This window comes from Salmo salar, chromosome ssa27 (assembly GCF_905237065.1).
Source record: "Salmo salar chromosome ssa27, Ssal_v3.1, whole genome shotgun sequence".
NCBI classification, from domain to species: Eukaryota; Metazoa; Chordata; class Actinopteri; order Salmoniformes; family Salmonidae; genus Salmo; species Salmo salar.
Window position 1 is genome coordinate 11,281,920 of NC_059468.1, and position 24,822 is coordinate 11,306,741.

Consider the following 24,822-nt stretch of genomic DNA (forward strand, 5'->3'; position numbering starts at 1 on the left):
GGTTTCAGTGTAGCGCTTGACAGTACCAGGGTTGGTGACCACTGTTATGATGCTTCTGTATTATAGATAACATTGCCATCAACTGGCCATTGACTGAGTAACAGTGATGCATTCAAAAAATGACTACCATTTTGTTGATCATAGTCAGTGGAGGCTGGTTGGGGGAGCTATAGGAGGACGGGCTCATTGTAATGTCTGTAATGGGATAAATGGAACGGTATCAAACATATGAAACCACATGTTTGACTCTGTTCCATTTATGCCATTCCAGCCTTTACAATGAGCCTGTCCTCCTATAGTCGTTCCACCAGCCTCCTCTGATCATAATAATGTGCTAATAATGCAATCATAGTTTGTAATTCTCTGCTAGAAACTTTTCAGTTTGATACCACTCTTTGAAGTGCAATATAGTCTTTAGAGTCTTTATTGGGTTGTAAGAAAAAACAATGTCCTCTACTTTCGCAGACAGTCTCCATCCAAGATCTTTATACTAGTTCAGTGGGAATTATTGAGGACATCTACATTTGTTCATAAAATGGACAAGTTAACTGACAAGCAGTCATGCTCCAGCCAAGTTTATATTTGTAGTTGTACAGTAACAGTGCTTTAACAAAGACTCCTATGACCGTAGTTTACTCATAAATAGAAATGATGTCAGTACCACTATTCACCAGCAGAGAGAGTACGTTTCAGAATGAGGAGTTCAAGAGTCCAAATGCAGATGGTAGATCATATGTTTCTGTACATTTATATCAGTGTCGGATTTAGACTTGTGAAATTGAGGATGGATGAAAATGATTTGGAAAAATACCTATTTTTAATCTAGCTGTCGACACTACAGCACCAAGGTGCAAATGTGTTTAAAGCGTCAATCTGCACTTGCTACATCCATTTTTAGACTTATAAATGAAGGATATGTTCCAATTGATTCATGAAGAATTTAACTTGTAAATGCCTCATGAGTTTAGTTCAACTGTTTAGTTCCACTGCATCAGAACCCAAAATATAAGCTTATTTTACTCCAATGTTTGTAAATAAAGTAAATGTACTGTAAATGTAAACACTGTATAGCCTCAAACCATAGTTAACATGATCATTTTGATATCATGGATGGTCAGTCCTTGCATCCATAGCTAAGTCTATACATTTGAGAGTGGTTACATTTCTCTGGCCCCATCTCTCAGCCTTTTACTGGAAACTGTGGCAGGGTGTTTCGCTAGATGCTATCAAAAATGATTCTCTCCCCCAAATAAAAAGATCTTCTGAATCGCTCATGTCAGTTCATTCAATCATTTGATTGGATAGGAAATGTAAATTGCTACTACAAGAGATCTGAATGGTTATCTGTTCATTCTTCCCTGGATAATGTAAAAGATCCAAAAGACAAGTTACCTTTCAAAACAGCAATGGTGGGTAGTTGGACCAGAAACTTGCAAAATGTCCCACCGATAAGTTTAATAACTATAGAAAAATGGACAGATGAAGACACACGGGTGCCGAAAGCAGTAGAACAGAAGGAAACATTCACAACATATGTATCAGATTGTGTCTGCTTAGTTCATTGATGCAACCTCGTCATCAGCTGTTTAGATTAACAGTTAATCCAGATAGGTTTCAAACTCTTTGGCTAAACAAACTATTTGGGATTTCAGGAATGTGTAAATTATAAAGCAATGGGCCGTTTTTAAATACTGAATGGGAACCTAGAGGAGGACAGAAAAAAGCCACCCTCACCTATAGGGGGTGCTGTTGAGACAACTGTAGACCATTGAAAAACAGTTTTTATCCAGATACTGTATTTAGTGACAAGACATTATATTTATTCAGTACAGATTAATCTAAAATTATGTTTGTCTCATATTTTGTTCTTAAATTCAAACACAGGAGGAATGGTCCTCCACTTCCTCCAATGACGGTGAAGTTCCTAACAACTGATACAGCTTCAGATATTTTTTTTAGCACACAGAATGGTTAATGGAAAACTCCACCCAAAAACTATCTTTTGGTATTTGTTTCATTAGTCCATTGTTGACAAAGTCCCAAAATGTTTTGCTTGTCATCAATCACGTTTTCAAGATATGTAACTTTCAAAGGACAGAAATCATTCCCGTATGAGGCATTTTGCATCATATGATGCTGCGTTTTGCACTAATTCCATGCTGAGACATGTCTTTTGAAGCTGCTGTTTTTTTTAAAGATTTTCAGAGCATAGAGACATACAGCCTCAAACCTGCAAGCCAAACAAGCAAACTGTCAACTCTCACAATGCTCAAACTTGTGAATACTGGCTTGGCCTTAAAAATACTAGAAAGAAATGATATCCCTGAACCAGCCTCTCAGCATGCGGTACAAGTTCAAATAGGTTTTTTTAGTTACATTGTATTGTTTGCCCTAGGTCAGTGGGCTGTGTGGGCGAAACTGAAGTCAACTCGCCACTATACACAAGGAGCAATAAACAACATGAATAACATAAAACCATAAAATGTTGCATCTGTCCGTAGGCTGTGGGATATGAGTATAATGAGGAACAATTCTATTGGTGTGCTGGATTTTGCATCACTGTTAATTTGGACGAATCATGCACGAGTGCACCTACACCTGTCTGCCCTCTTTAGAATTTTCAAAAAAGGAGGGGTTCATTTGAGCAATAGACTTGACTGATGTTTTAAGAGGTGAGGGTGTGTTGACTTGTCTGCTACCAGATAGGATACACCGTGGTTACGCCAGTTGTACTAGGTGAAACATCTCAGCCTTTTCCCCCAGACCCAAATCAAGAAGCTGGCAGGAAAGCCAGCGGTCAAGCGAGATTTGGTTATGGGTTGCTGAGATTACCTTTAATACAATTAGTCCTCTGTAAACATTACATGGAATACGTATTCCAAGAAAAGTGTAACATACACAAACGTACCATCCCAGTTCACTTCAAAATCATAATGTTTTCAGACCTCAAAAGTAGTCTGTCATTATGATTCCATGGTTGCGTAGATCCAGCTACATGCCCCAGATGAATAGATGGATAAGCACCAAATAAAATCCTATCTTCTCCATTCACTTTAATTGAGGCATATAGACCTAGATGAACTGTCCCTTCAACCTTTGCTGGGATTAGCTGACAGCCACCATCATTGTCAAAAAGAAACCCAATGGCAGCAGTAAGGTACACTGGCTAATAAAAATGATAGAAACACCTCATAGGAGGACAAGTAATCTTTACGTTGTAACAGGTGACTAGTGTGTGTGTGTGTGTGTGTGTGTGTGTGTGTGTGTGTGTGTGTGTGTGTGGGGCAAATATTGACAAACTTTGTCCAAAGTGCTGTAGTGTGCTCTTTCACTTTGCTCTCAACCAATGTCAGCATAAGCTTATTTGAGTATACTCTTGACATCACTTCCCATAACCATATCACTGTCCATTTTATTCCTGGACAATTCTCAATATGTTCAATTAATCTAGAGCGACAACAATGTTTCCTTTTAAGGTCTATTATAGTGTTTGACACATTTGACTGCACAAAGACTGAGGCAGGGTGGGTCCTGAGCAATGGTTACTGCATGCGGAGCAGTGACAAACTCACAAATTCATTATATTCTTCTTTGTCTAAGGTATTTTCTTTAACCATTTCAACTTGTGGTGTGCATCTGGAGTTTGATAAAACATGCAGGATTCTCTGGTCGAAATTCACAGGGTAACATTGTTAGAAACCATATCCAATAAGTGTCTTTATAGTAAAGTTTGTCAACCAGAGCCTGAGGGGGAAAGGGACTGTGTCCAATCTAAGACAGGCTGTAATTTTAGTCCGTATCAGAAGTTGCCTTTTTCAGAGAAAGAGAGAGTGAGAGAGAGAGAGAGAGAGAGAGAGAGCGAAATCTTTTTTTTTATGAATCTGGTCCCCAGGTGACATGGAAGTTGAAACCCTATCCGATCCAACTTCCTGTAGGATCAGGGAGGTAAGCATAGCCCCAGGTAGCAGTGGTTCACTGCCCAATCAAATTGCTCCATGGCCATGCCAGGTAATCCACTCCAAAGGCCGAATAGCCGAATGAGACAGGACAAGCTTTTAGTCTTAATGCTGTGTCATTCAACAGCTACCCATAACTACCTAAGCCTCCAACGACTGAACAAAACACCATTGTTTGATAAATATTTCATAACATCGGAGTACATTTTAGGAAGTGGATGCCCTCAAGCAAAGTTTGTCCTGATTAGTTTCAAAACATTAAAGCAGTGACAGACAGCCTCCTGTAAAGGGCTTGACTACCAGAAAAAAAGAGATTTCTGAGAATTGGTAACATTGGCGCCTTTATAATGCTGTGGATAAGAGCCCCTGCTAAATGAGTGGAATATAACATTGTGTACTGTACTGTATATCAGCATGCACTGAAGGATGCCTCTGTGGGCTGTTTGAACCCTCTATACTTCTAGCCTTGAGAGTAGCATTGAGTAACCGTTCCCCTGTGCATTGTGACAACCCCTTTGACTCAATAAACAGAACAGAACAATCGGTAAATGAGACAGAATGGGGTGTATTTGTTGTAGAAAATGAAATTGAGGACTCTTACCTGAAATATGCATTGCCCCGTTCAGTATCAAAATACTTTTATCTTTGCTTTTTGGGCTTGATGAATTAAGAGCATAATCACACAGGAAATTGCAAATGGCAAAAGGAGTGCTTTCCATGCATTTCCAAAACATATTTCAATAAAGTGTCGATTTCAAGTCAAACCCCTAGCACCACAAGTAGAGGTCAACAAGGGTACACATGCCATATCTGACATACAGTACAGGCCTATGATAAACATGGAATCACCCTGTGCACTCACCCTCCCATGCAAGGGTGTAGATATTGGGAAGGACGAACAGTAGACTGGGGGTCCTCCCCCAGAATCTTTGTTTACATTTTAAAATGCATTTCCTGTAATTCTACACAGTTTTCCATGTGGCTGACATACATTTTTGCAGTGAAAATCAAACTTTTCAAAGTTAATATTATGTTAACGCATACCCAAATAATGTTGTTGACTCATCCTATACTCGTATTCGTGGCTACAGCATGAAATTGAGAAGAAACAAAAACACTTTAAAAAAAAAACACCTCAAAATGCTTGGTATTTAAAAAAATACTGAGGAGGATGAGCTGGCCTATCAGCGTTTTACTCGCATGAATATTTTTAATGACCAGTATGCGCCCACACAATTCCGTTGGTAGGGTACACCCACAACATTCCAACACAGAAAAGCTGCTTTTTAACATACTTAATTACAATATTTTGGAAGGACAACTATTTAACTTATATTGTAATTAATTATAGGTCATATTTCATAGAAATCTGCTAACACTGGACACTTACTATAAAGGTTGACTTTGAGCAATAACTCAAAAGTAACGTCTTTAAACTGTATAACTGATGAATGCACAATCATACCAGGTAGTGCATAAAAGCCAAAATAAATTATTAAATAGATATTTAGCTACAGAAGTGCCATTTCTTACTGATCTCTACAGCTTCCATCCCCCCAAAAATATGTGAAATGATATCAACACATACTGGAGGAGTTACTGGCTAGCTACAAGTGGCTAACTTAGCTAACGAACTAGCTATGCTGGTCTCAGCGCACATGACCAGAATGACACATTGATGAACCACCAAAAGTCCTGCCAAAAGTCGACCATTAAAGCTAATTCATATTTTTTAAATAAATTATTTGGGGACAGTCTACCTTTTCTGAATACTGGGGGGGACATGTCCCCCCATCCCCCTGGAAATTTCGCTATGGTCCCAAGGCCAAAAGTTCTTGTTGTGGTGTTTTCAAAAAATATTTTTACAGCTGTTATTTCAACATAAACTGTAGTTGAGAAAGTGTTATAAAAACCCACCCCTTTTCTCTCTGAGCGTCTCTCTCTCTCCCTCTCCCTCGGTCATTGCGCGGGTCGTGCGTAGGAGTGAACCCACAGTTTAGTGCTGACTATGGTTAACAGATCATCTGCCAGCAGCACCATTGTACCAGAGCGCAGCTGTCACCATTACTTAATCCGCATTGGTTTGCAGCAAAAACCAAATTGAGCAAGACAACTGAACAGCGCTGAACCCCAGCGCCCTGTCCATCGATTCAGAACGGTTAGGGTGGACTTTGCCCACCATTTTTTTGACACTTTTGGGGAATGCACTAAGAGGATACGCTATTTGGAACATGTTACTGGGAAAATTGGTACGGTAAGATTGTTTCATAATTGTTGTATTCTGAAATGTAGTCATGAAATTCTTGGATTTCTTTTGGGCAACCTGACAAAATGCTAAATGCGTCCTTGCAACAGCCGCCCGGATCTTGCAAGCGAGCTATAAGAAAACGTATGTAATGATTCATCCTATGCATAATGCATTAACAACAAAAAGAAACAACTGATGAATAGCCAAATTGTCGGTAGGCTACATACAGTCTGTAAATAGTGGCACAGTCACTTGTTTACCCGTGAAAGTAAACATGCTAAATTGGCTAGTGATTAATATTTTGTATAGTCATGTAAGTCTCCGTTATGTTCTGCAACACATTATTTTTTATGTTCTTAATTGATGCCAGCTTTTATTTCAGAGTAAATGTTTCAACTGAAACTGAATTGGCCTATGTGTCAGATGTATCATTTTAAGTGCAGCAGTTCAGATGAACTTGAATCAATATCGATGCAATCAATGAGTGACAGGAATCGTCTGCTCAGACTGATTAGCTTATATAATGAATCACATTCATTTAAGTTTTCTCTTCGCTGACACAAATCTCAGTATCTGCTAAGATTTTTGTTTTAGACACGTTTACATAGACCCGAGCATAAACAATACACAGGGTGGTCTAATCAGGGATCAAATTACAAAGATTGTGAACATAAAGGGCTTGTTTGGACTAATTTAAACGATTGTCTATAACTTTCAAAAATACAATAAACAGGGGGATCGTTTTCAAATAGAGATATTTGTGTATGAAATATTTTGCCATGATAATCAAGTTATACATAAATTCAGCTATTCTGTCCTCCAATTGAAAAACAAACCTCTCTTCAAACTTCAAACCGTGGGCTGCTCATGGAATAACAAAAGGCAACCACTAGTTGAGTACTTGAGTACTTCAAGGTAAACAATATTATGTTCCTCTCTTCAATGATACTCTGGTTTGTTTGATCATATTTCAAGCTCAACACATACACTAGTAATAACAGAATATTTGTCAATATGATGGTGCTGTCATCAGACCTGAGTCAAATATAGGCTATAGGTCAAATGCTTTCAACTAGCCTGTTTAAGGCCACTTGATTTTGGGACTATTCCATTGGTTCTATTGTACAGTGTAGGCTAAATCATGCTCAGCTTGAGTATTTGAATGTAGTTGACATCAACCATTGTACAAATATCTAAGTTATCACAGTACCTACCTTAACTGGTATTTTTGTACCAGTAAAAAAGGATTTGGGGATTTGTTTGAATGAAATCAGGTGGATTACCTTATGTTCTAGGCTTGACTCCTTGATTCTGATGCTGCGTGAACAGCTTTAGGATGACGTCTATCTCTTCTTCTCAGGCAGTTGTTCTCTTCGCAGTCCTTACGGGATCCAGTGTTAGTGTGGCGTATGTCTTTCAAGCAAGTCGACCTGGAGAAGATGCGGGATCTCCGCCCCAAACCAAAAGTGAGACATGGATCGATGTGTTGACATTTGGCCTTTCCTGCTCTGACACAGTTGACTAATAATGGTTTTATTACAGTATAATAAAATAGAGAGCAATATAACTGTTTTGTCCATTCAAGGATGGAAATTGTTCGTTGGCATCACCACTGTACCTTTTCTTCCATATTGCACCTTTTTCTGGAACAGTAGGCTAATAGACTTACAGTAGTAACCCAATATTTAAGATTGACGTTACATTTTCTGCAGCCCGGTTGCCTTTAGCCTTGGTCTTTTGTGTTGTCATGATGCCATAGCCTATTATGTGTAGCACACAAACTGTGTTTACCAGGCTACATTTTCAGTACGCTGAAGTCTTTGCTAGTGAGTATGGTGTCCATATTAAGGACACATCCATGGAAGTTGTGTCAATCACTTGTTGGTGTGTTGCTGTGTCTCGTTAGCGTTGTGCTAATTGTGTTCTATTGTCCCAGCTATCTCAGACTCCCTGTGGGTTAGCTCAGCAGGATCATGTAAGGGCAGATGTTTTGAATTGGAGGAAGCTTTACCGCCAGGTTGCAGATGTGACAACTTGTGCAAAACCTACTACAGCTGCTGCTCAGATTTCGACGTGCACTGTTTAAAAACAGGTTTGTATACCATTTTGTCTTTGAACTGTTTTCTTGTACTGTATATCTTACTCTGGTGCTATGGTGTAATGAAGGATTAAGGCCCAAGCGCTGTGGTATATGTCTAATATACCACAGCTAAGTGCTGTTCTTACGCACGACGCAATGCAGAGTGCCTGGATTCAGCCCTTAGCCGTGATACGTATATTGGCAACATACCACAAACCCCCGAGGTGCCTTATTGCTAATATAAACTGGTTACCAATGTAATTAGAGCAGTAAAAATACATGTTTTGCCATACCTGTGGTATACGGCCTGATATACCACAGCTTTCAGCCAATCAGCATTCAGGGCTCAAACCACCCAGTTTATATTCCCCAATATGCACAGAGTATAACCATCCACTACTGTTAAAAAGAATGTACACCAAATTAAACAATGATATTGAATTTGCTTTCTGATTTTGTGTGTGTGCATGAGTCATGACTATGGTTTTGTAGTAGCTAGTTGTTGATGCTGAATACAGACTCTTATGTCCCTTCCCTGGTGCAGCGGGTGGCTTTGAGTGCAGTGAAGATCGCTGTGGGGAGACGAGAAACGACGACCACGCTTGCCACTGCTCAGAAGACTGTCTGGAGAAAGGAGACTGCTGCACCAACTACAAAGCCCTCTGCAAAGGTACACACTCGAACTAGGGATGTATGAAAGGCTTTTGAAGAAAGTGAATTTAGGTCAGTTCATTCCGTATTGGACACACAAGGGAACCAAATGAGAAGGCAGTCGGTTAGAAGGAAAATTAGAATGTGGTATTTGGGTTCTTGTTGTGCATTTTTCCTTTGGACTGCATTAGTTTCACGTTTGTTGTTTACACTACAATGAACCTATAAAAAGTTGTGAGTCTCTTATATACATAGTAACTTTCACATTCTACATCAGGGATATTCAACTCTTATACTCGTGGTCCGGAGTCTGCTGGTTTTCTGTTCTACCTAATAATTAATTGCACCCACCTGGTGTCCCAGGTCTAAATCAGTCCCTGATTAAAGGGCAACAGTGAAAAAGACGCAGTGAAACGGGCGTCGAGGTCCTGAGTTGAGTTTGAGGGTTCTACATTGCATACATGTTTTCTATTCTTCTCACACTCTGACAAGCTTTGATCATCCAAATACTTTCAAAATGAAGAAGTGAAACTTTGCAACAAGCAGTGTGAGGGAAATTCTTCTTTTGAATCAAATTCCAATGCACCGGCAACAGACATTTGAAGACTTGCGCTAGACTTTAACTTTTGAAATTCTCCTATTGCAGGAGACACTAAATGGGTGGACGATGAGTGTGAGGAGATCACAGGCCCTGAATGTCCTGCAGGGTACGTTTGAATCAAAAACTCAGTAAACGTTAATGATTTTATCCTCAGAAACAGTGACAGTGGCTTTATGGTCTGGGGGAAAGGGGCAGCAGCTGAGCAGTCACCTCCAACTTGGACTGGAACCAGTAGCCCTGTGGGCACCTTTTGACCTAACACTACAAGGCCATATGGTTCCCATATCATTTGTGTAAACTAAAGAAGTGACATCCCATCAACAGCTAATTTTCCACGACAGCTTTTGAGTATTTGGTCCTTATTCCCAGTTTTATCCGCCCTCCTCTGATCATGCTGTCGGTGGATGGGTTTCGGGACTCCTACATGAAGAAGGGCAAGGCGGTGATCCCCAACATGGAGAAACTGAGTAAGTCACTCCATCTCTCACCCTGACACTAGATAAACCATAGTGTAGCTATACTGTTGTTGAAGGCAGACAAAGTCAGGAACCCAAGCGACTTAGTTACATATCAATCAAATGTATTTTATAAATTCCTTTTTTACATCAGCAGTTGTCATAGAGTGCCTTACAGATACCCAGCCTAAAACCCCCAAAGAGCAAGCAATGCAGAGGCAGAAGCACAGTGGCTCGGAAAAACCCCCTAGAAGGCATAAGGGTCTCTAGGAATAAAACAACATCCTACTCTACTGTACTGTACTCTACTCTACTCTACTCTACTCTTAGATTTTAGACAGGAATGGATGAGTTGAAGTGAGGTGCTTTCACTTTAGATTTCATGCAGTGTGATGAAAGATTCTAGGCTACTGATAATATATTGATCATTTGCTAATTTCTTTCCATATAGGAACATGTGGCACTCATGCACCCTACATGCGACCAGTGTACCCCTCCAAAACTTTCCCCAATTTGTATACTCTTGCCACGGTATGGTTACTTATTCCGATGCATGTCCATATGAATATACCACTGTTTTATTGAAACTTGAAATGAAATATGTTTTCAATTAGATGGTTTCCAATTTCCAAGTCATATACATTGTAACAACATGTAACAACATTATAATAATATTGTAACAACTTTTATACAGATCTTCGTCAATTATGTTTCTCTGGTAAATCAATGAGTTGTGATGTTTTCAAGGGGCTATATCCCGAGTCTCACGGAATAGTGGGCAACTCCATGCATGACCCCGTGTTTGACGCCAACTTCAGCCTGAGGGGGAGGGAGAAACTGAACCACCGCTGGTGGGGTGGCCAACCTGTGAGTGTATAGATACTGTCCAATTCTTCACGCTTACACAGTTTTTAAACTTAGGGAAATACACTAAAGGTTTGCAGAATTACAATGACATTTCTAATGTAAGATAGTAACTTGGAGCAGGATCAAGTTCTTAGGAATGGAAAGATAATAAGTGAATGGTTTTTTTGCATACTGTATGCCTCATGTTTTATATCTGTGCTTGGAACATTACCTGTTTCCGTGTATCTGTAGATCTGGATCACTGCAGAGAAGCAAGGGGTGAAGGCAGGAACATTCTTCTGGCCTTGGTGAGTTAACTTGGTCTCTTTGTCAATTACTATTTTGACCTTCAACTACGGTGGCCTGTTAGAGCAAAATGACACAACAAATAATTGATCAGTTGATTAAGAAACCTAGAGCATTAATTATTTATTAAACATTAATACTGAGTTGTGAAACTTAATATAAAGATGATAATAAGGGTCAATATAAATAAGTTGTGATTTTACTGGAATAATGCATTCATTTGCATATCTATTAACTAATAATGACGAGGGGGCTGGTCCTTCCTGCGGCACATCCATACAAACAATTCCCCCCCACACACAATCAGACACATTGGCCATTGAGCTTCCAAAACATGGTAGCCCAGAGCCCAGTTTGTTTTGCTAGCGAGTTTCACTGATTAGCATAAACACGTTAGACTGCCAGGCAAACACTTTGGTTGATATTTCTTTTTGCAAAAGAATGTACCCTCATAACATGTAGTTATTCTAGAACTAAGTCATGAGATACTTGCAAGTATACTTGACTGACATGTCTGCGTCGTTGCAGGGTGATTCCACTGGAGAGGAGAATCCTGACCATCCTGCGTTGGCTTAGTCTTCCTGACGATGAGAGGTTAGATATTCACCCCCAATGCTCATTAAATATGAACATCAACCTGCGCCAACCTCACTTCCACCAATTTCCCCTGAAGACTCAGAGATGGACTAAGCTACTCAGCCTTATAAGAGCGTTAATAGATAGAGAACCAAGCTGCTGTACTGTACTGAATAGGTCAGAGGTTGAGCTGTGTGTCTGTGTGATATTTCTAGGCCCTATGTATACGCCGTCCACTCAGAGCAGCCCGACACGTTCGGACACAGACTGGGACCCTTCAGCAACGAGGTGAGCTCCTTTGATTGGGCCAGACATAACCTCGTCCCCAGTCCCGAATTGGTTCGACAGAGAGAGAGAGCCGGCTGGTGGACAAGATTAGGCCAGAGATAGTTGATGGTTGCTATGGGGCGGGGTGGGTGTTGTGGAGGGAGGGGTTCACGTAAGAGCAACTCATCTTAAGGGGATAAAGAGCTAAATCATGTTGCGGTCTCTGACTTTGGTGATATTTACGCATTTTTACACATTAATATTGTAAATACAGGTAAAATGTTGTCATGAACCACAAATGACGAATTCCAGAGATTGTTGTTGAGGTATGACTTACTGTATAGTAACCTTTGTGTGTTTTGTGTGTTATAGTTGGACAACCCCCTGAGGGAGATTGATAATGTCATTGGTCAGCTGATGAACGGCCTGAAGCAGATGAACCTACACCGCTGTGTCAACATCATCGTCGTTGGAGACCATGGTATGGAAGAACGGACCACAAGGACCATAACGAGCCTATGTCTTCTCTGGTTAACTGACCTAATAACATTGTGAAAAAAATACATATTTACCTTGTTGTAATCTTGTTATTTGATGTCTGCAACCAGAAAAACATTTTAGTCGACTTTTGTTCCATGGGAAATGTTAACTGACCTTGGCTTATGCGTAAGGCCGTCATTGTAAATAAGAATTTGTTCTTAACTGACTTACCTAGTTAAATAAAGGTTAAATCAAAAAATGAAATAAAAATAACTTTTCTCTTTCTGCCCCTAGGAATGGAGGAGGCCCACTGTGAAAGGACTGAGTTCCTCAGTACCTATCCTGTGAACGTGGACGAGATCAATCTGATCCCTGGATCTCTTGGGAGAATCCGGGCCCGGGATCCCAAGTCAACCACCTGTGAGTTACAGTACTGTAAGAAAATGGACATAGCTGGATAGATGTGTGAACTAGAATGTGTTCACACATCTTTCTTTCTTTCTAGTATATATTTTCCTATATAGCTGTTTTACTTTTTTATGTTAACTTTTTTCAGATGACCCAAAAGTAGTTGTGGCAAATCTTACAGTAAGTACACATGAAAAATTTGCGAAACAAAACAATTATTATGTTTTTGTTAGTTATTTTGCGGCTGTGTAGAACTTACTGCAAGTCATCTACTTGTGCGATCACGGAGTCCATGTAATGACCTTGTTTTACAGTGTAAAATGCCAACCCAGCACTTTAAGCCTTACTTGAAACAACACCTCCCAAAACGGCTTCACTACGCCAACAACCGCAGAATTGAGGATGTCCACTTACTCATGGAGAGAAAGTGGCACATTGCCAAGTATTGTATTTTTCTACACTACTAGTACTATCAACTAAACTCAGCAAAAAAAGAAACGTCCTCTCACTGTCAACTGCATTTATTTTCAGCAAACTTAACATGTGTAAATATTTGTATGAACATAAGATTCAACAACTGAGACATAAAATGAATAAGTTCCACAGACATGTGAAATTGAATAATATGTCCCTGAACAAAGGGGGGTCAAAATCAAAAGTAACAGTCAGTATCTGGTGTGGCCACCAGCTGCATTAAGTACTGCAGTGCATCTCCTCCTCATGGACTCTACCAGATTTGCCGGTTCTTGCTGTGAGATGTTACCCCACTCTTCCACCAAGGCACCTGCAAGTTCCCGGACATTTCTGGAGTGAATGGCCCTAGCCCTGACCCTCCGATCCAACGGGTCCAAAACATGCTCAATGGGATTGAGATCTGGGCTATTCGCTGGCCATGGCAGAACACTGACATTCCTGAAATGCAGGAAATCACGCACAGAATGAGCAGTATGGCTGGTGGCATTGTCATGCTGGAGGGTCATGTCAGGATGAGTCTGCAGGAAGGGTACCACATGAGGGAGGAGGATGTCTTCCCTGTAACGCACAGCATTGAGATTGCCTGCAATGACAACAACCTCAGTGCGATGATGCTGTGACACATCGTCCCAGACCATGATGGACCCTCCACCTCCAAATCGATCCCGCTCCAGAGTACAGGCCTCGGTGTAACGCTCATTTCTTTGACGATAAACGCGAATCCGACCATCACCCCTGGTGAGACACAACCGCGACTCGTCAGTGAAGAGCACCTTTTGCCAGTCCTGTCTGGTCCAGCGATGGTGGGTTTGTGCCCATAGGCAACGTTGTTGCCGGTGATGTCTGGTGAGGACCTGCCTTACAACAGGCCTACAAGCCCTCAGTCCAGCCTCTCTCAGCCTATTGCGGACAGTCTGAGCACTGATGGAGGGATTGTGCATTCCTGGTGTAACTCGGGCAGTTGTTGTTGCCATGCTGTACCTGTCCTGCAAGTGTGATGTTCGGATGTACCAATCCTGTGCAAGTGTTGTTACACGTGGTCTGCCACTGCGAGGACGATCAGCTGTCCGTCCTGTCTCCCTGTAGCGCTGTCTTAGGCGTCTCACAGTACGGACATTGCAATTTATTGCCCTGGCCACATCTGCAGGCCTCATGCCTCCTAAGGCACGTTAACGCAGATGAGCAGGGACCCTGGGCATCTTTCTTTTGGTGTTTTTCAGAGTCAGTAGAAAGGCCTCGTTAGTGTCCTAAGTTTTCATAACTGTGACCTTAATTGCCTGTTAGTGTCTTAACGACCGTTCCACAAGTGCATGTTCATTGATTTATGGTTCTTTGAACAAGCATGGGAAACAGTGTTTAAACCCTTTAAAATGAAGATCTGTGAAGTTATTTGGATTTCTACATTTACATTTTACATTTACGTCACAAATTATCTTTGAAAGACAGGGTCCTGAAAAGGGCGGTTTCTTTTTTTGCTGAGTTTAGATTAAGTTAAAAAGCATTGTATGGAATTTGGGGACAAATTGGCATTTATCTAATGCTTTTTATTTTGTATATTCTATGTGATAAAGGAAAGTGCCTGAAAACAGGAGGCATCCTGGGAGATGTGGTTTCTTTGGTGACCACGGATTTGACAATAAGATTACCAGTATGCGGGTAAACTACTTAAATAACAATTCTATTATTGTAACATTTTCCAGATATCATATTCTTAGCTGCTTGTGTTTACATTGTTTCCAATGTTTGTTCCCTGTATAGACAATCTTTTTGGGCTACGGACCAAGCTTTATGTTCCAGACAAAAGTGGCAGAATTTGAAAGTATTGAGTTGTACAATGTCATGTGCGGTACGATTTCTTTCTGTTCTTAAGTGCTATTAAGAGCTTATTTGTTGGCGCCACCCCCTTACTCTGAAACAGATATTTACAATAAATATTTCATAACTAGGAAATTGAAAGTTTCAGTGGAAACTTTGTTCCATTCTAAATCAATCTCATATGCTCTTCTTTCTCAGACCTCCTGGGCTTGACCCCTGCCCCTAACAATGGAACCCATGGCAGTCTGAATGACATGCTGAAAGCCCCTCCTTTCACACCCACCATGCCAGAGGAAGTGACCGCTCCCACCAGCTCTGACACATCCTCTGCCACAACCTACGACCTGGGATGTAGCTGTGACAATGAGGTCAGTGGGGAGGTCATGAGTGGGAACCAACTCAAAGAGTTTTATTGAGTAACAGGGTCGGGGTCCATTTCATTTTAAACCCCTAAGGTTGATGTCCGATAAATGCAAGTATAAATGGAGACTGTTTAGTGTAAAAAATAAGGGGTTAAATATATGTAAAAAAAAAAACTAAAGCAAATGTTTCCTGATCTTTCTCTTGGGTGGCAGGTAGCCTAGCGGTTAAGAGCATTGGGACAGTAACCACAAGGTTACTGGTTTGAACCCCTGAGCTGAGTAGGGGAAAAATCTGTCAATGTGCCCTTAAGCAAGGTACTTAACCCTAATTTCTGCTGTAAGTTGCTCTGGATAAGAGCGTCTGCTAAATGTAAATATAGGACAGACACTTCAGAACAAGCTTCCTTTAGATTTTTTTAGGGGGGACTATCTGCTGTTCCATGTAGGGAATCTGTTATTCAATGTGTTTGTATTGGTCCCATGATTCATGAGCTGAAATAAAATATCCCAGAAATGTTTCATACGCACAAAAAAAGTATTTCTTTCAACAACAAAAAATCACACATTTGTTTACATCCCTCTTAGTGAGCATTTCACGTTTGCCAAGATAATCCATCCACCTCACAGGTATGGCATATGAAGAAAGCTGATTAAACAACCTGATCATTACACAGGTGCACCTTGTGCTGGGGACAATAAAAGGCCACTAAAATGTGCAGTTTTGTCACAACACAATGCCACAGATGTCTCAAGTTTTGAGGGAGCATGCAAATAGCATTCTGACTGCAGGAATGTCCACCAGAGCTGTTGCCAGAGAATTTAATGTTCATTTCTCTACCAGCTGTAACGATGTACGCTGAGAGTCGGGAAGCAAGTTCAGGGAGTGAAGACATTTAATAAATAAACGAACATGAACAAAACAAGAAACACGAACAGTGCACCGACATGAAACAGATACAGAAACAATAACGCCTGGGGAAGGAACCAAAGGGAGTGACATAACTAGGGCAGGTAATCAAGGAGGTGATGAAGTCCAGGTGAGTGTCAATAAGCACTGGTGCGTGTGGTGATGGTGACAGGTGTGCCTAATAATCAGCAGTCTGGTGACCTAGAGGCCAGAGGGGTACTATACGTGACACCAAAGTTGTTTTAGAGAATTTGACAGTACGTCCAACCGGCCTTACAACCACAGACCACTTGTAACCACGCCAGCCCAGGGCCTCCACATCCAGTTTCTTCACCTAAGGGATCATCTGAGACCAGCCACCTGGACAGCTGATGAAACTGTGGGTTTGCACAACTGAAAGATGTCTGCACAAACTGTCAGAAGCCATCTCAGGCAAGCTCATCTGCGTCAAATGCTCTCCTTCGTTGGCCACTGGCACGCTGGATAAGTGTGCTTTACACGGATGAATCCCGGTTTCAACTGTACCGGGCAGATGGCGTCGTGTGGGCGAGTGGTTTGCTGATGTCAACGTTGTGAACAGAGTGCCCCATGGTGGCACTGGGGTTAAGGTATGGGCAGGAATAAGCTACGGACAACCAACACAATTGCATTTTATCGTTGGGAATTTGAATGCACAGAGATACCATGATGAGATCCTGAGGCCCATTGTCGTGCCATTCATCCACCTCCATCACCTCATGTTTCAGCATGATAATGCACAGCCTCGTGTTGCAAGGATCTGTACACAATTCCTGGAAGCTGAACATGTCCCAGTTCTTCCATACTCACCAGACATGTCATCCATTGAGCATGTTTGGGATGCTCTGGATCAACGTGTACGACAACATTTTCCAGTTCCCACCAATATCCAGCAACTTCACACAGCCATTGAAGAGGAGTGGGACAACATTCAACTGCCTGATCCACTCTATACGAAAGAGATGTGTTGCGCTGCATGAGGCAAATGGTAGTTTTCTAATCCACGCCCCTACCTTTTTTTTAAGGTATCTGTGACCAATAGATGCATATCTGTATTCCCAGTCATGTGAAATCCACAGATTTCATGAATTTATTTCAATTGACTGTAACTCAGTAAAATCTTTGAAATTGTTGCAGGTTGCGTTTTTTTTTGTTCTGTGTATATAACACACAGGAAAATCACGCTTTTGACTGCACTGGGACTTTAAGGTCTCTGTTCCTCTGTTACAGAACAAAGTAGAGGAGAACAATCAGAGATTCAGCCCAGCCGTAGATGGTAAGTATCAATCTTTTAGAGTGTGTTCAGTTACAGTTTATTTAAAGTGATAGTTCCCTTTTTTCTTTTTTTGTGCTTATTTTCCACTTACCTAGGGTGTTATGGAGTAATCCAAATAATCTCCTGGCTAACAGTTTTTGAAAATGTGAAAGATTGTATCAGTTAGCGGTGCATTCAAAAGAATTACAACTGGCCTAGTCTCTCGTGACAAGGTATGACATGAAACGCCAAAAATGCTAATATCAGTGATATTGATCAGTGTTTTTAAACACTAATGACCAGGTAAACAAAACAAAAGCATTGATTGCTGTCTTACCTTGTCCATATACTGCTCACAGGGAAACTGTAATTTTGTAATTTGGGTGAACTCTTTTTAACTATTTTTTAAACTCATACGCTAACTTTCCCACTTACTGAGTGACTAGGAGCTTAGCAACCATCTGAAGTGTAACCTGTGGCACTGTGTGGCTTAGCAGCTTTGCTTCCTCACTCACACGTCTGCTACTGGGATTGATCTTGTGTCCTCTGTATCCCAAACACTCTCGAATCACCATAGCCAGCTGCACCACCATAATGCAAGCAATTCCATGCTGCTGCTGGTGGTGTTTCAAGCTGAGTGAACTTTACCAACTCAACTCGGTTACACTCGCCCCTCTCAGTCCACAGCTACCCCAGCCTTTGAAATGAACGCACTGCAGATCCAGGGCACGGCACCACTGTAACCGGCGACATGCTACTTGCTTAACAGCTTTGCTTCCTAGCTAACAAGTCCCCTACTGAAAGGATTGATCTTGCGTACTTTGTCTTGCAAATACACGTGACCGCCCTCTTGAAACACCTTAGCCAGCTGAGACACCGAAAAGCAATTCAATGGCGCAGGTGGTGGTACTTCACGCTGAAGAGTGAGCTTTACCAACTCAACTCGGTTGCACCATGACAATGTGAATGTGATTGGTCGAGAACCCGTAGTGCAGAGTGTTACACATTGTACACACTCCTGAGTTACTCCAGCCAGCTCCAACGCCTTATCCCCATGCTTTTAAATACACTAACTTATGCTAATCCTAATGCTAATGCCCTAACTGATACAATTAGTTTCCACTAGCATTGCTACATCCCCTAAAAACACTAGCCAGGGGATTCTGGACCTTCTATTGAACCAGCTAACAAAATGACTGATTTTGAGCCCAGGTTAACTACTGCCCTACTTGCTTGATTAACTGGTATTTTCACAGACACCACACACCTCCCCTTCGGTCGACCAGCGGTTCTTTTCCAAACGACGTACAGCCTCCTCCTCCACAGTGACTTCATCAGTGGATACAGCCAGGAGCTCTCCATGCCACTATGGACGTCATTCACAGTGCCCAAACAAGTAGGCTCTTCATCACATGGAACACAACAAATGGAGCTAGTAGTTGTGATTTAATGAGTCGATCCATATGATTTGAGAGCTTGTCCCTCAGACCTGGGTCCTGTTGAGTCATTGATCAGTGGTTGCCGAACGGTTTTTGAATTGTGACCCACATAAGGCTTTTCTTGTTACCCACAGAATATACCCACAATAAAGATCATAGTCACAGCCCAGGCTTTGGCCAGGGACTGGCTATGACCTACCAGTCGGTCCAGAGCCACCATTTGGGAAGCATTAGGTCATATCTTTCCAAAGCTCTTTTGAAATGTCTCTGTTTACTTGAGTGGGTGCAAGGAGTAGTATGTGTGAAAACAATTAGTACTCCTGTTGGGAGATCGTAAATGTTATTTTGGTCTTTGACTCAACTGGTTAATTGCATTTTGTACTAAAATGAGCCTGGTTTAGTTTTATTGGGGGGAGAGAATCTGGATAGGTACTTGCGTAACACTAACCTAACTGAACCCTATACAGACTCGGACACGATGCAGCACACAAATACCAACTAATGACATGGCCCCAATCACATACAGCAACACTGTATTGGCTGTTTGTTAACACTGGCTGTTTGTGTACCGGTTCTCTCTCATTTGGCGATGGGATTTCACTATGTGTTACTAATGACAACATATTCCCTTCCAGGAAGAAGTCATGCCCCTCCCTGAGCCTGAGCCAGTGACTGAGTGTGTGAGAGCAGACATGCGAGTCGCTCTAGAACACAGCCAGGCCTGCAGCACCTACAGCCAGGACACCGATGGCTCCTATGGCTTCCTCTATCCACCAGGTGGGTTGCACACTTGCCCACTCTTGGTCATGTTCATTAAGGCACACCAAAGCAAAACATTTCGCAATGCAAAACGAAAACAAGCATTTCTTATTGGAGTTTAGATAGTACCTCCTTTTTCAATCAGTTTTGTGCTTAATGAAGACGACCCTGGTCTTGTGGAGCTACATGGTGTGCAGGCTTTTGTTCCAGGCCTAAATGGGAGGTAAATGAAAGTATATATTTGTATTTTCTATGCTAGAGCTGGCCATGTCTTCTGAATCAAAGTATGATGCATCACTGATCACGAACACTGTTCCCATGTACCCTGCATTCAAAAGTGAGTATTCATTTATTTATATCTACTTATAACAATTGTAATAAATCTGTCACTGCGTTTTGTTAAGAAGGTTGTTGTTATACTGTAGGTTCTCAAAGGAGATCATTGTTGCTCACATTCTGTTTTCCTCTGGTAGATGCTTCCTTCCAAAGCTTTTACAGTTACCAGTCACATCATATATAGTACATGTGGGCCTCTGGACTCTTGTGCTGCGTTTTTGCTTGAGGCGGGAGGCTAGTCGGATGACCTCGGGTCTGGGAGAGAATGGACAGGCTGACACCCATTGTGCCCCCCCCCACACACACACACACACACACACACACACACACACACACACACACACACACACACACACACACACACACACACACAAAGAAAGCCTCAGTCTAGGCCAGTGAAGCCTGGTGTGGTGAAAGACTCCAAAAGCATGTGAAGGTCAGTTCCCTTGTCTGGGGACTTTTAGTGTGGGGCATGACTTTTACTTCCTCTTGAAGGTATTATCATCAAGATCAGACATGCAGCCTTTGGATTTTGAAATGCTTATAAGGTGCCCTTGTCATGATTCAAATGGCGCAATAACACATTAATAACATGTATTCACAAAATGCTATACACAAATGCAGTATAGAGAGCATTTTTCAAGGTTGGCTATAAGCATTAATTTCAGTTCATGACCTAAATGCATTCATGCAACAAGTAATTTACACATAATATTGCAAAACATTTGATTTGGTTCTCCAATTGTTGATTGTCTTATTCCCTTGTTCTCTTTTCCCTTCAACTCTGCAGAAGTATGGAGCTACCTCCAGGGGACTCTTCTCAAGCGCTACGCAGCGGAGAATAACGGCATAAACGTGGTCACCGGTCCCATCTTTGACAACAACTACGATGGCCACCGGGACACCACCGTGAAAATCAAAGAGTAAGGACTCAGACACAGCAATAGCGTTTCCTGGCCGAGAGTACTTAGCAACTCTGAAAGTCTACAGCGGGTAGTCCATAAAACACAGCATGCTGAACGATCGGCAGATGACTGCTATATCCACATTTGGTGCGATGTGTGCGAGCTATAAGGGTGACAGGTAGTGATGGGGGAAGATCAAAATTTGTAATGGTGTTACATTGGATAAAAGTAGAGACTCAGAGCTAGAAAATGGTATATCGTACACTGCAGTTTTTTATTTAACATTTATTTAACTAGGCAAGTCAGTTAAGAACAAATTCTTATTTACAATGACGGCCTACCAGGGAACAGTGGGTTAACTGCCTTGTTCAGGGGCAGAACAACATATTTTTACCTTGTCAGCCCGGGGATTTGATCCAGCAACCTTTCGGTTAGGCTACCTGCCGCGGGTGAGGAACAATGAGAAAGTATTTCTGCTTTGAAACTTGATAAACTTGTAACCCCACTTTTGAGAAAATGGCACTCGAAGGTTTTGGTACACCTACTGGAGAGCTCTTTGTCTACACCCATTCAGCATCGTTCACACCCTCTTAAGCCTTAGCCCCGCCCATCTCTTTAAGGTTTCACATGTGTGGCCATGCGCTAAACTAAGTGAGTAATTTAGTGAACAACCAAAGATTTCAAGATTAAAGTGGTAAAAGTAGTAGCCTACAATAAGGAAAAACTCCAGGTAAAATCACACTTTATCTAGTCTATATTTATCTATATCCTAATATGACTTTGGTGCAGGTCATGTTGTTCTTCAATGGTAAACACACACTATATCAAATAAAATCAAATGGTTATGTGTCACATGCACAGGATACAGAAGGTGTAAATGGTACAGTGAAATGGTTACTTGCATAGTTGCAATATCAAAAACAGAAAGTGTCCAGATAATTTTTTTAAATAAATATTGTATAATTATTAGACGATGCTCACCCGACACACTTGTCTAAATTGATGGGTCATGTGAAGGAAATGCTATAACCACCCCCAGCCACATCTAGCTTAGTGGATGGGTCACTACTGTCTAGACATGTACACATGTTGATTAAATGGCCTTAATCACCCCCAGACACACCTAATCACCCCCAGACACACCTGGCTAACTTGATGGATCATGTAATCATCTGGCGAAGTGGAGCCTTTTGTTTAGACATGGAGCTAGCTAGCTAGCCAAACAATGAATCGGCATAATCCCAATTCGTACTACTACCAATACAAACATTATCATAGCTGTAGTATAAATCTGGAGGTAGCTAAAGCTAACAACTAGTTCAATGTTAGCTAGCTAACATTAGGCTATAACTAGCAATGCAAATGGATTTCTGATTAGAATAATATTACTACACAGATGATACACGTAACGTTGGCTAGCGAGCCAGCAAGCTAACGTTCGCTAGCTAACGAACAGTACACTTTAACTTGCAAGGAAAATTACTTTCTGACAAATTTTGAAACTTATAATATCTGAAAATGCAGCTGGACTCTTACCCGTATAGATGGATGAACGCTTCACAGCAGACTGGAACCATTTAACTATGTTTTTGTTTGTAGCTACATCTTGTTTGGCCAGCGTTGTGTCAAGTCACTCCGGCTCACACTGACCGTGGCGTGTGCAGAAAGTAGCCCTTCCCTTTTCCAACTGATCTGTCAATAGCACCTGCTAAATTCAGTGCTTCAATGTTGTTGAGAAAAGTAGCAAACGTTTGTAGTTCTCGATGGCTAATGTTATATCTTTCAAAAACGACACAGTAGAAAGGACTATCAACAAATACTGAGCAGCTCACGTTATAGACAGAAGCATGCTACATGCAGACCAATCCAAACTCATCTCCCGGCATGTGCAGCCCATCCATTATCTCTGCCAATCATGGCTAGCGGGAAGGTTCCGGTCTTTTTCCGTGGCTAGACCAACTAGGCTCGTAATTTAACACTTTTATTCGTATTTACATATGGAATACAAGTTTGTTATTATAGCACATGAAAGTTGACATGTTCCAGAAGGCATTTCTGACCAAAAACACATTTCGATAAAAAAAATACATGTTTACATTCAAATGCCTCTCCTGTGAAGTAGTGAAGTGCGACATACGCCTAGTTTCCTAAAGCAAGTCACATATCGCAATATTATTTTGGGCCGATATTATATCGATATTTGATTCCAAGTATCGATTTTGCTACTGTAGGTAGCGGTAGGTAGCGTTAGCTGGCACTAGTCAGCTGTACCTGCACCAAAACTCCAGTATTTTTCATCCTATAGTTTGTTCTCTGTCTTCTTTTTAAATAGTGAGCCCACATGTTTTCAGCCCTTTTAATTCCCTGACTGATCAAAACTTGTTTTCTCATGCTCTCTCTTTTCTCTCCGATGCAGACAAATGGTGATAAATATGTTCATAACATCAAATTGCAATAATATCGCAGTATCAAATCCCGATACATAATGTATCGTGAGAATCTTGAGAATCGCAAAACATATTTTATCGGCACCTAAGTATCGTGATAATATAGTATCGTGAGGTCCTTAGCAATTCCCAGCCCTAGTGACAGGTCAAGATTATGCCCTTTAACCTGTGTTTGTAAGATGTTACAAAGGGGATCATGTTTTGTGTTATTCTATTTCTATGTTCAAATAGTTATGGCTGTTCAATTGGAGTGATCTGGATTAATTTGGATGTATTTAGTTTTTTTACTGGCTGGTACAATTAGCTATGATATCTCCTTTTACACAGTAGCGATGTGTGTGTAAAATCAACAGGGAAGCCAAGCCAGGCAAATATTATTTTTTACAACCTGTGTTGTAATAATTGCGTTGTTTTCACTATAACCTGTTAGAAATGCATTTGTACAGCACCGTGATAGCCGATATAAGGCTAATAAATCATAGCCTACATTGTGTCACAGACAGTTCCAAAAGACAAGTGTCAAACAGTGGCGTAATAAATTCAACCACATACATTTGTGTTTCATCACAGTTAAAACCGGAGAGCAACTTCTGTCCTGTTTAAGTCCACAAAGATAATATTGCATGTAACAAACAGTTACATGACTTACACAGCATGGTCAAATGAAAGTTAAAGTTAGTTGGAAAAGTTCATTTGACCATCGGTTTGCTCAAGTTATAATAACATCCTTACTAAAATGTTTCTGAAGCAGCAAGATTAAAATAGCCTAATGGGAAATACAACTGCAATGCACTTCAACTTTGACATGTTGTAGGCTAACTTTAGGGAGAAGCCCCCCGGAATACTGATGTTAACTTGTGGTAACCCCAAGATGTGCATTAAAACAGCCTCTGAGCAGTCTAACTATTGATTCAGGACCACGGAGAGTTACCGGAGAGTGCGGCCTCCACTATCAGCACCTCAAATTGGACAGTGCCTTTCTGGCGGACGCAGCATCTCAACGAGCATATTCACATTGACTCATCACAATACTATATGCAAGTTAGAATAAACCTGTGCAGAATATATGCCCACAGTCCAGACTAGATAAATAGTTAAGTATTTCCATCTCGCGGCAAAGATGGAAGCAAACATGAAATAAACCGAGCTAAAATAATGATTAACATGGTACAGAAATTGTAAGCATATAGACATTGATCATCTTACGGCAAAGATGAAAACACAAACCATT

The 24,822-nt window shown here is 41.2% G+C and overlaps 1 protein-coding gene across 1 annotated transcript in view; it reads left to right on the plus strand.

Annotated features, from left to right (window-relative positions):
- The first annotated feature begins 5,903 nt into the window (after nucleotides 1–5,903).
- enpp2l (ectonucleotide pyrophosphatase/phosphodiesterase 2-like) overlaps nucleotides 5,904–24,822 on the plus strand; it is a 33,114-nt gene continuing 14,195 nt past the window's right edge. The window contains exons 1-23 of the mRNA XM_045709263.1: nucleotides 5,904–6,205; nucleotides 7,565–7,670; nucleotides 8,141–8,296; nucleotides 8,829–8,954; nucleotides 9,582–9,642; nucleotides 9,906–10,003; nucleotides 10,443–10,522; nucleotides 10,739–10,858; nucleotides 11,090–11,145; nucleotides 11,672–11,737; nucleotides 11,935–12,007; nucleotides 12,359–12,467; nucleotides 12,761–12,886; nucleotides 13,023–13,054; nucleotides 13,189–13,316; nucleotides 14,920–15,004; nucleotides 15,107–15,194; nucleotides 15,362–15,531; nucleotides 17,681–17,726; nucleotides 18,962–19,101; nucleotides 19,780–19,921; nucleotides 20,163–20,240; nucleotides 21,030–21,162. Coding sequence (XP_045565219.1) covers nucleotides 6,188–6,205; nucleotides 7,565–7,670; nucleotides 8,141–8,296; nucleotides 8,829–8,954; nucleotides 9,582–9,642; nucleotides 9,906–10,003; nucleotides 10,443–10,522; nucleotides 10,739–10,858; nucleotides 11,090–11,145; nucleotides 11,672–11,737; nucleotides 11,935–12,007; nucleotides 12,359–12,467; nucleotides 12,761–12,886; nucleotides 13,023–13,054; nucleotides 13,189–13,316; nucleotides 14,920–15,004; nucleotides 15,107–15,194; nucleotides 15,362–15,531; nucleotides 17,681–17,726; nucleotides 18,962–19,101; nucleotides 19,780–19,921; nucleotides 20,163–20,240; nucleotides 21,030–21,162 — 2,237 coding nt within the window. The 5' untranslated portion in view covers nucleotides 5,904–6,187. The remainder of the gene's footprint in view (nucleotides 6,206–7,564; nucleotides 7,671–8,140; nucleotides 8,297–8,828; nucleotides 8,955–9,581; nucleotides 9,643–9,905; nucleotides 10,004–10,442; nucleotides 10,523–10,738; nucleotides 10,859–11,089; nucleotides 11,146–11,671; nucleotides 11,738–11,934; nucleotides 12,008–12,358; nucleotides 12,468–12,760; nucleotides 12,887–13,022; nucleotides 13,055–13,188; nucleotides 13,317–14,919; nucleotides 15,005–15,106; nucleotides 15,195–15,361; nucleotides 15,532–17,680; nucleotides 17,727–18,961; nucleotides 19,102–19,779; nucleotides 19,922–20,162; nucleotides 20,241–21,029; nucleotides 21,163–24,822) is intronic.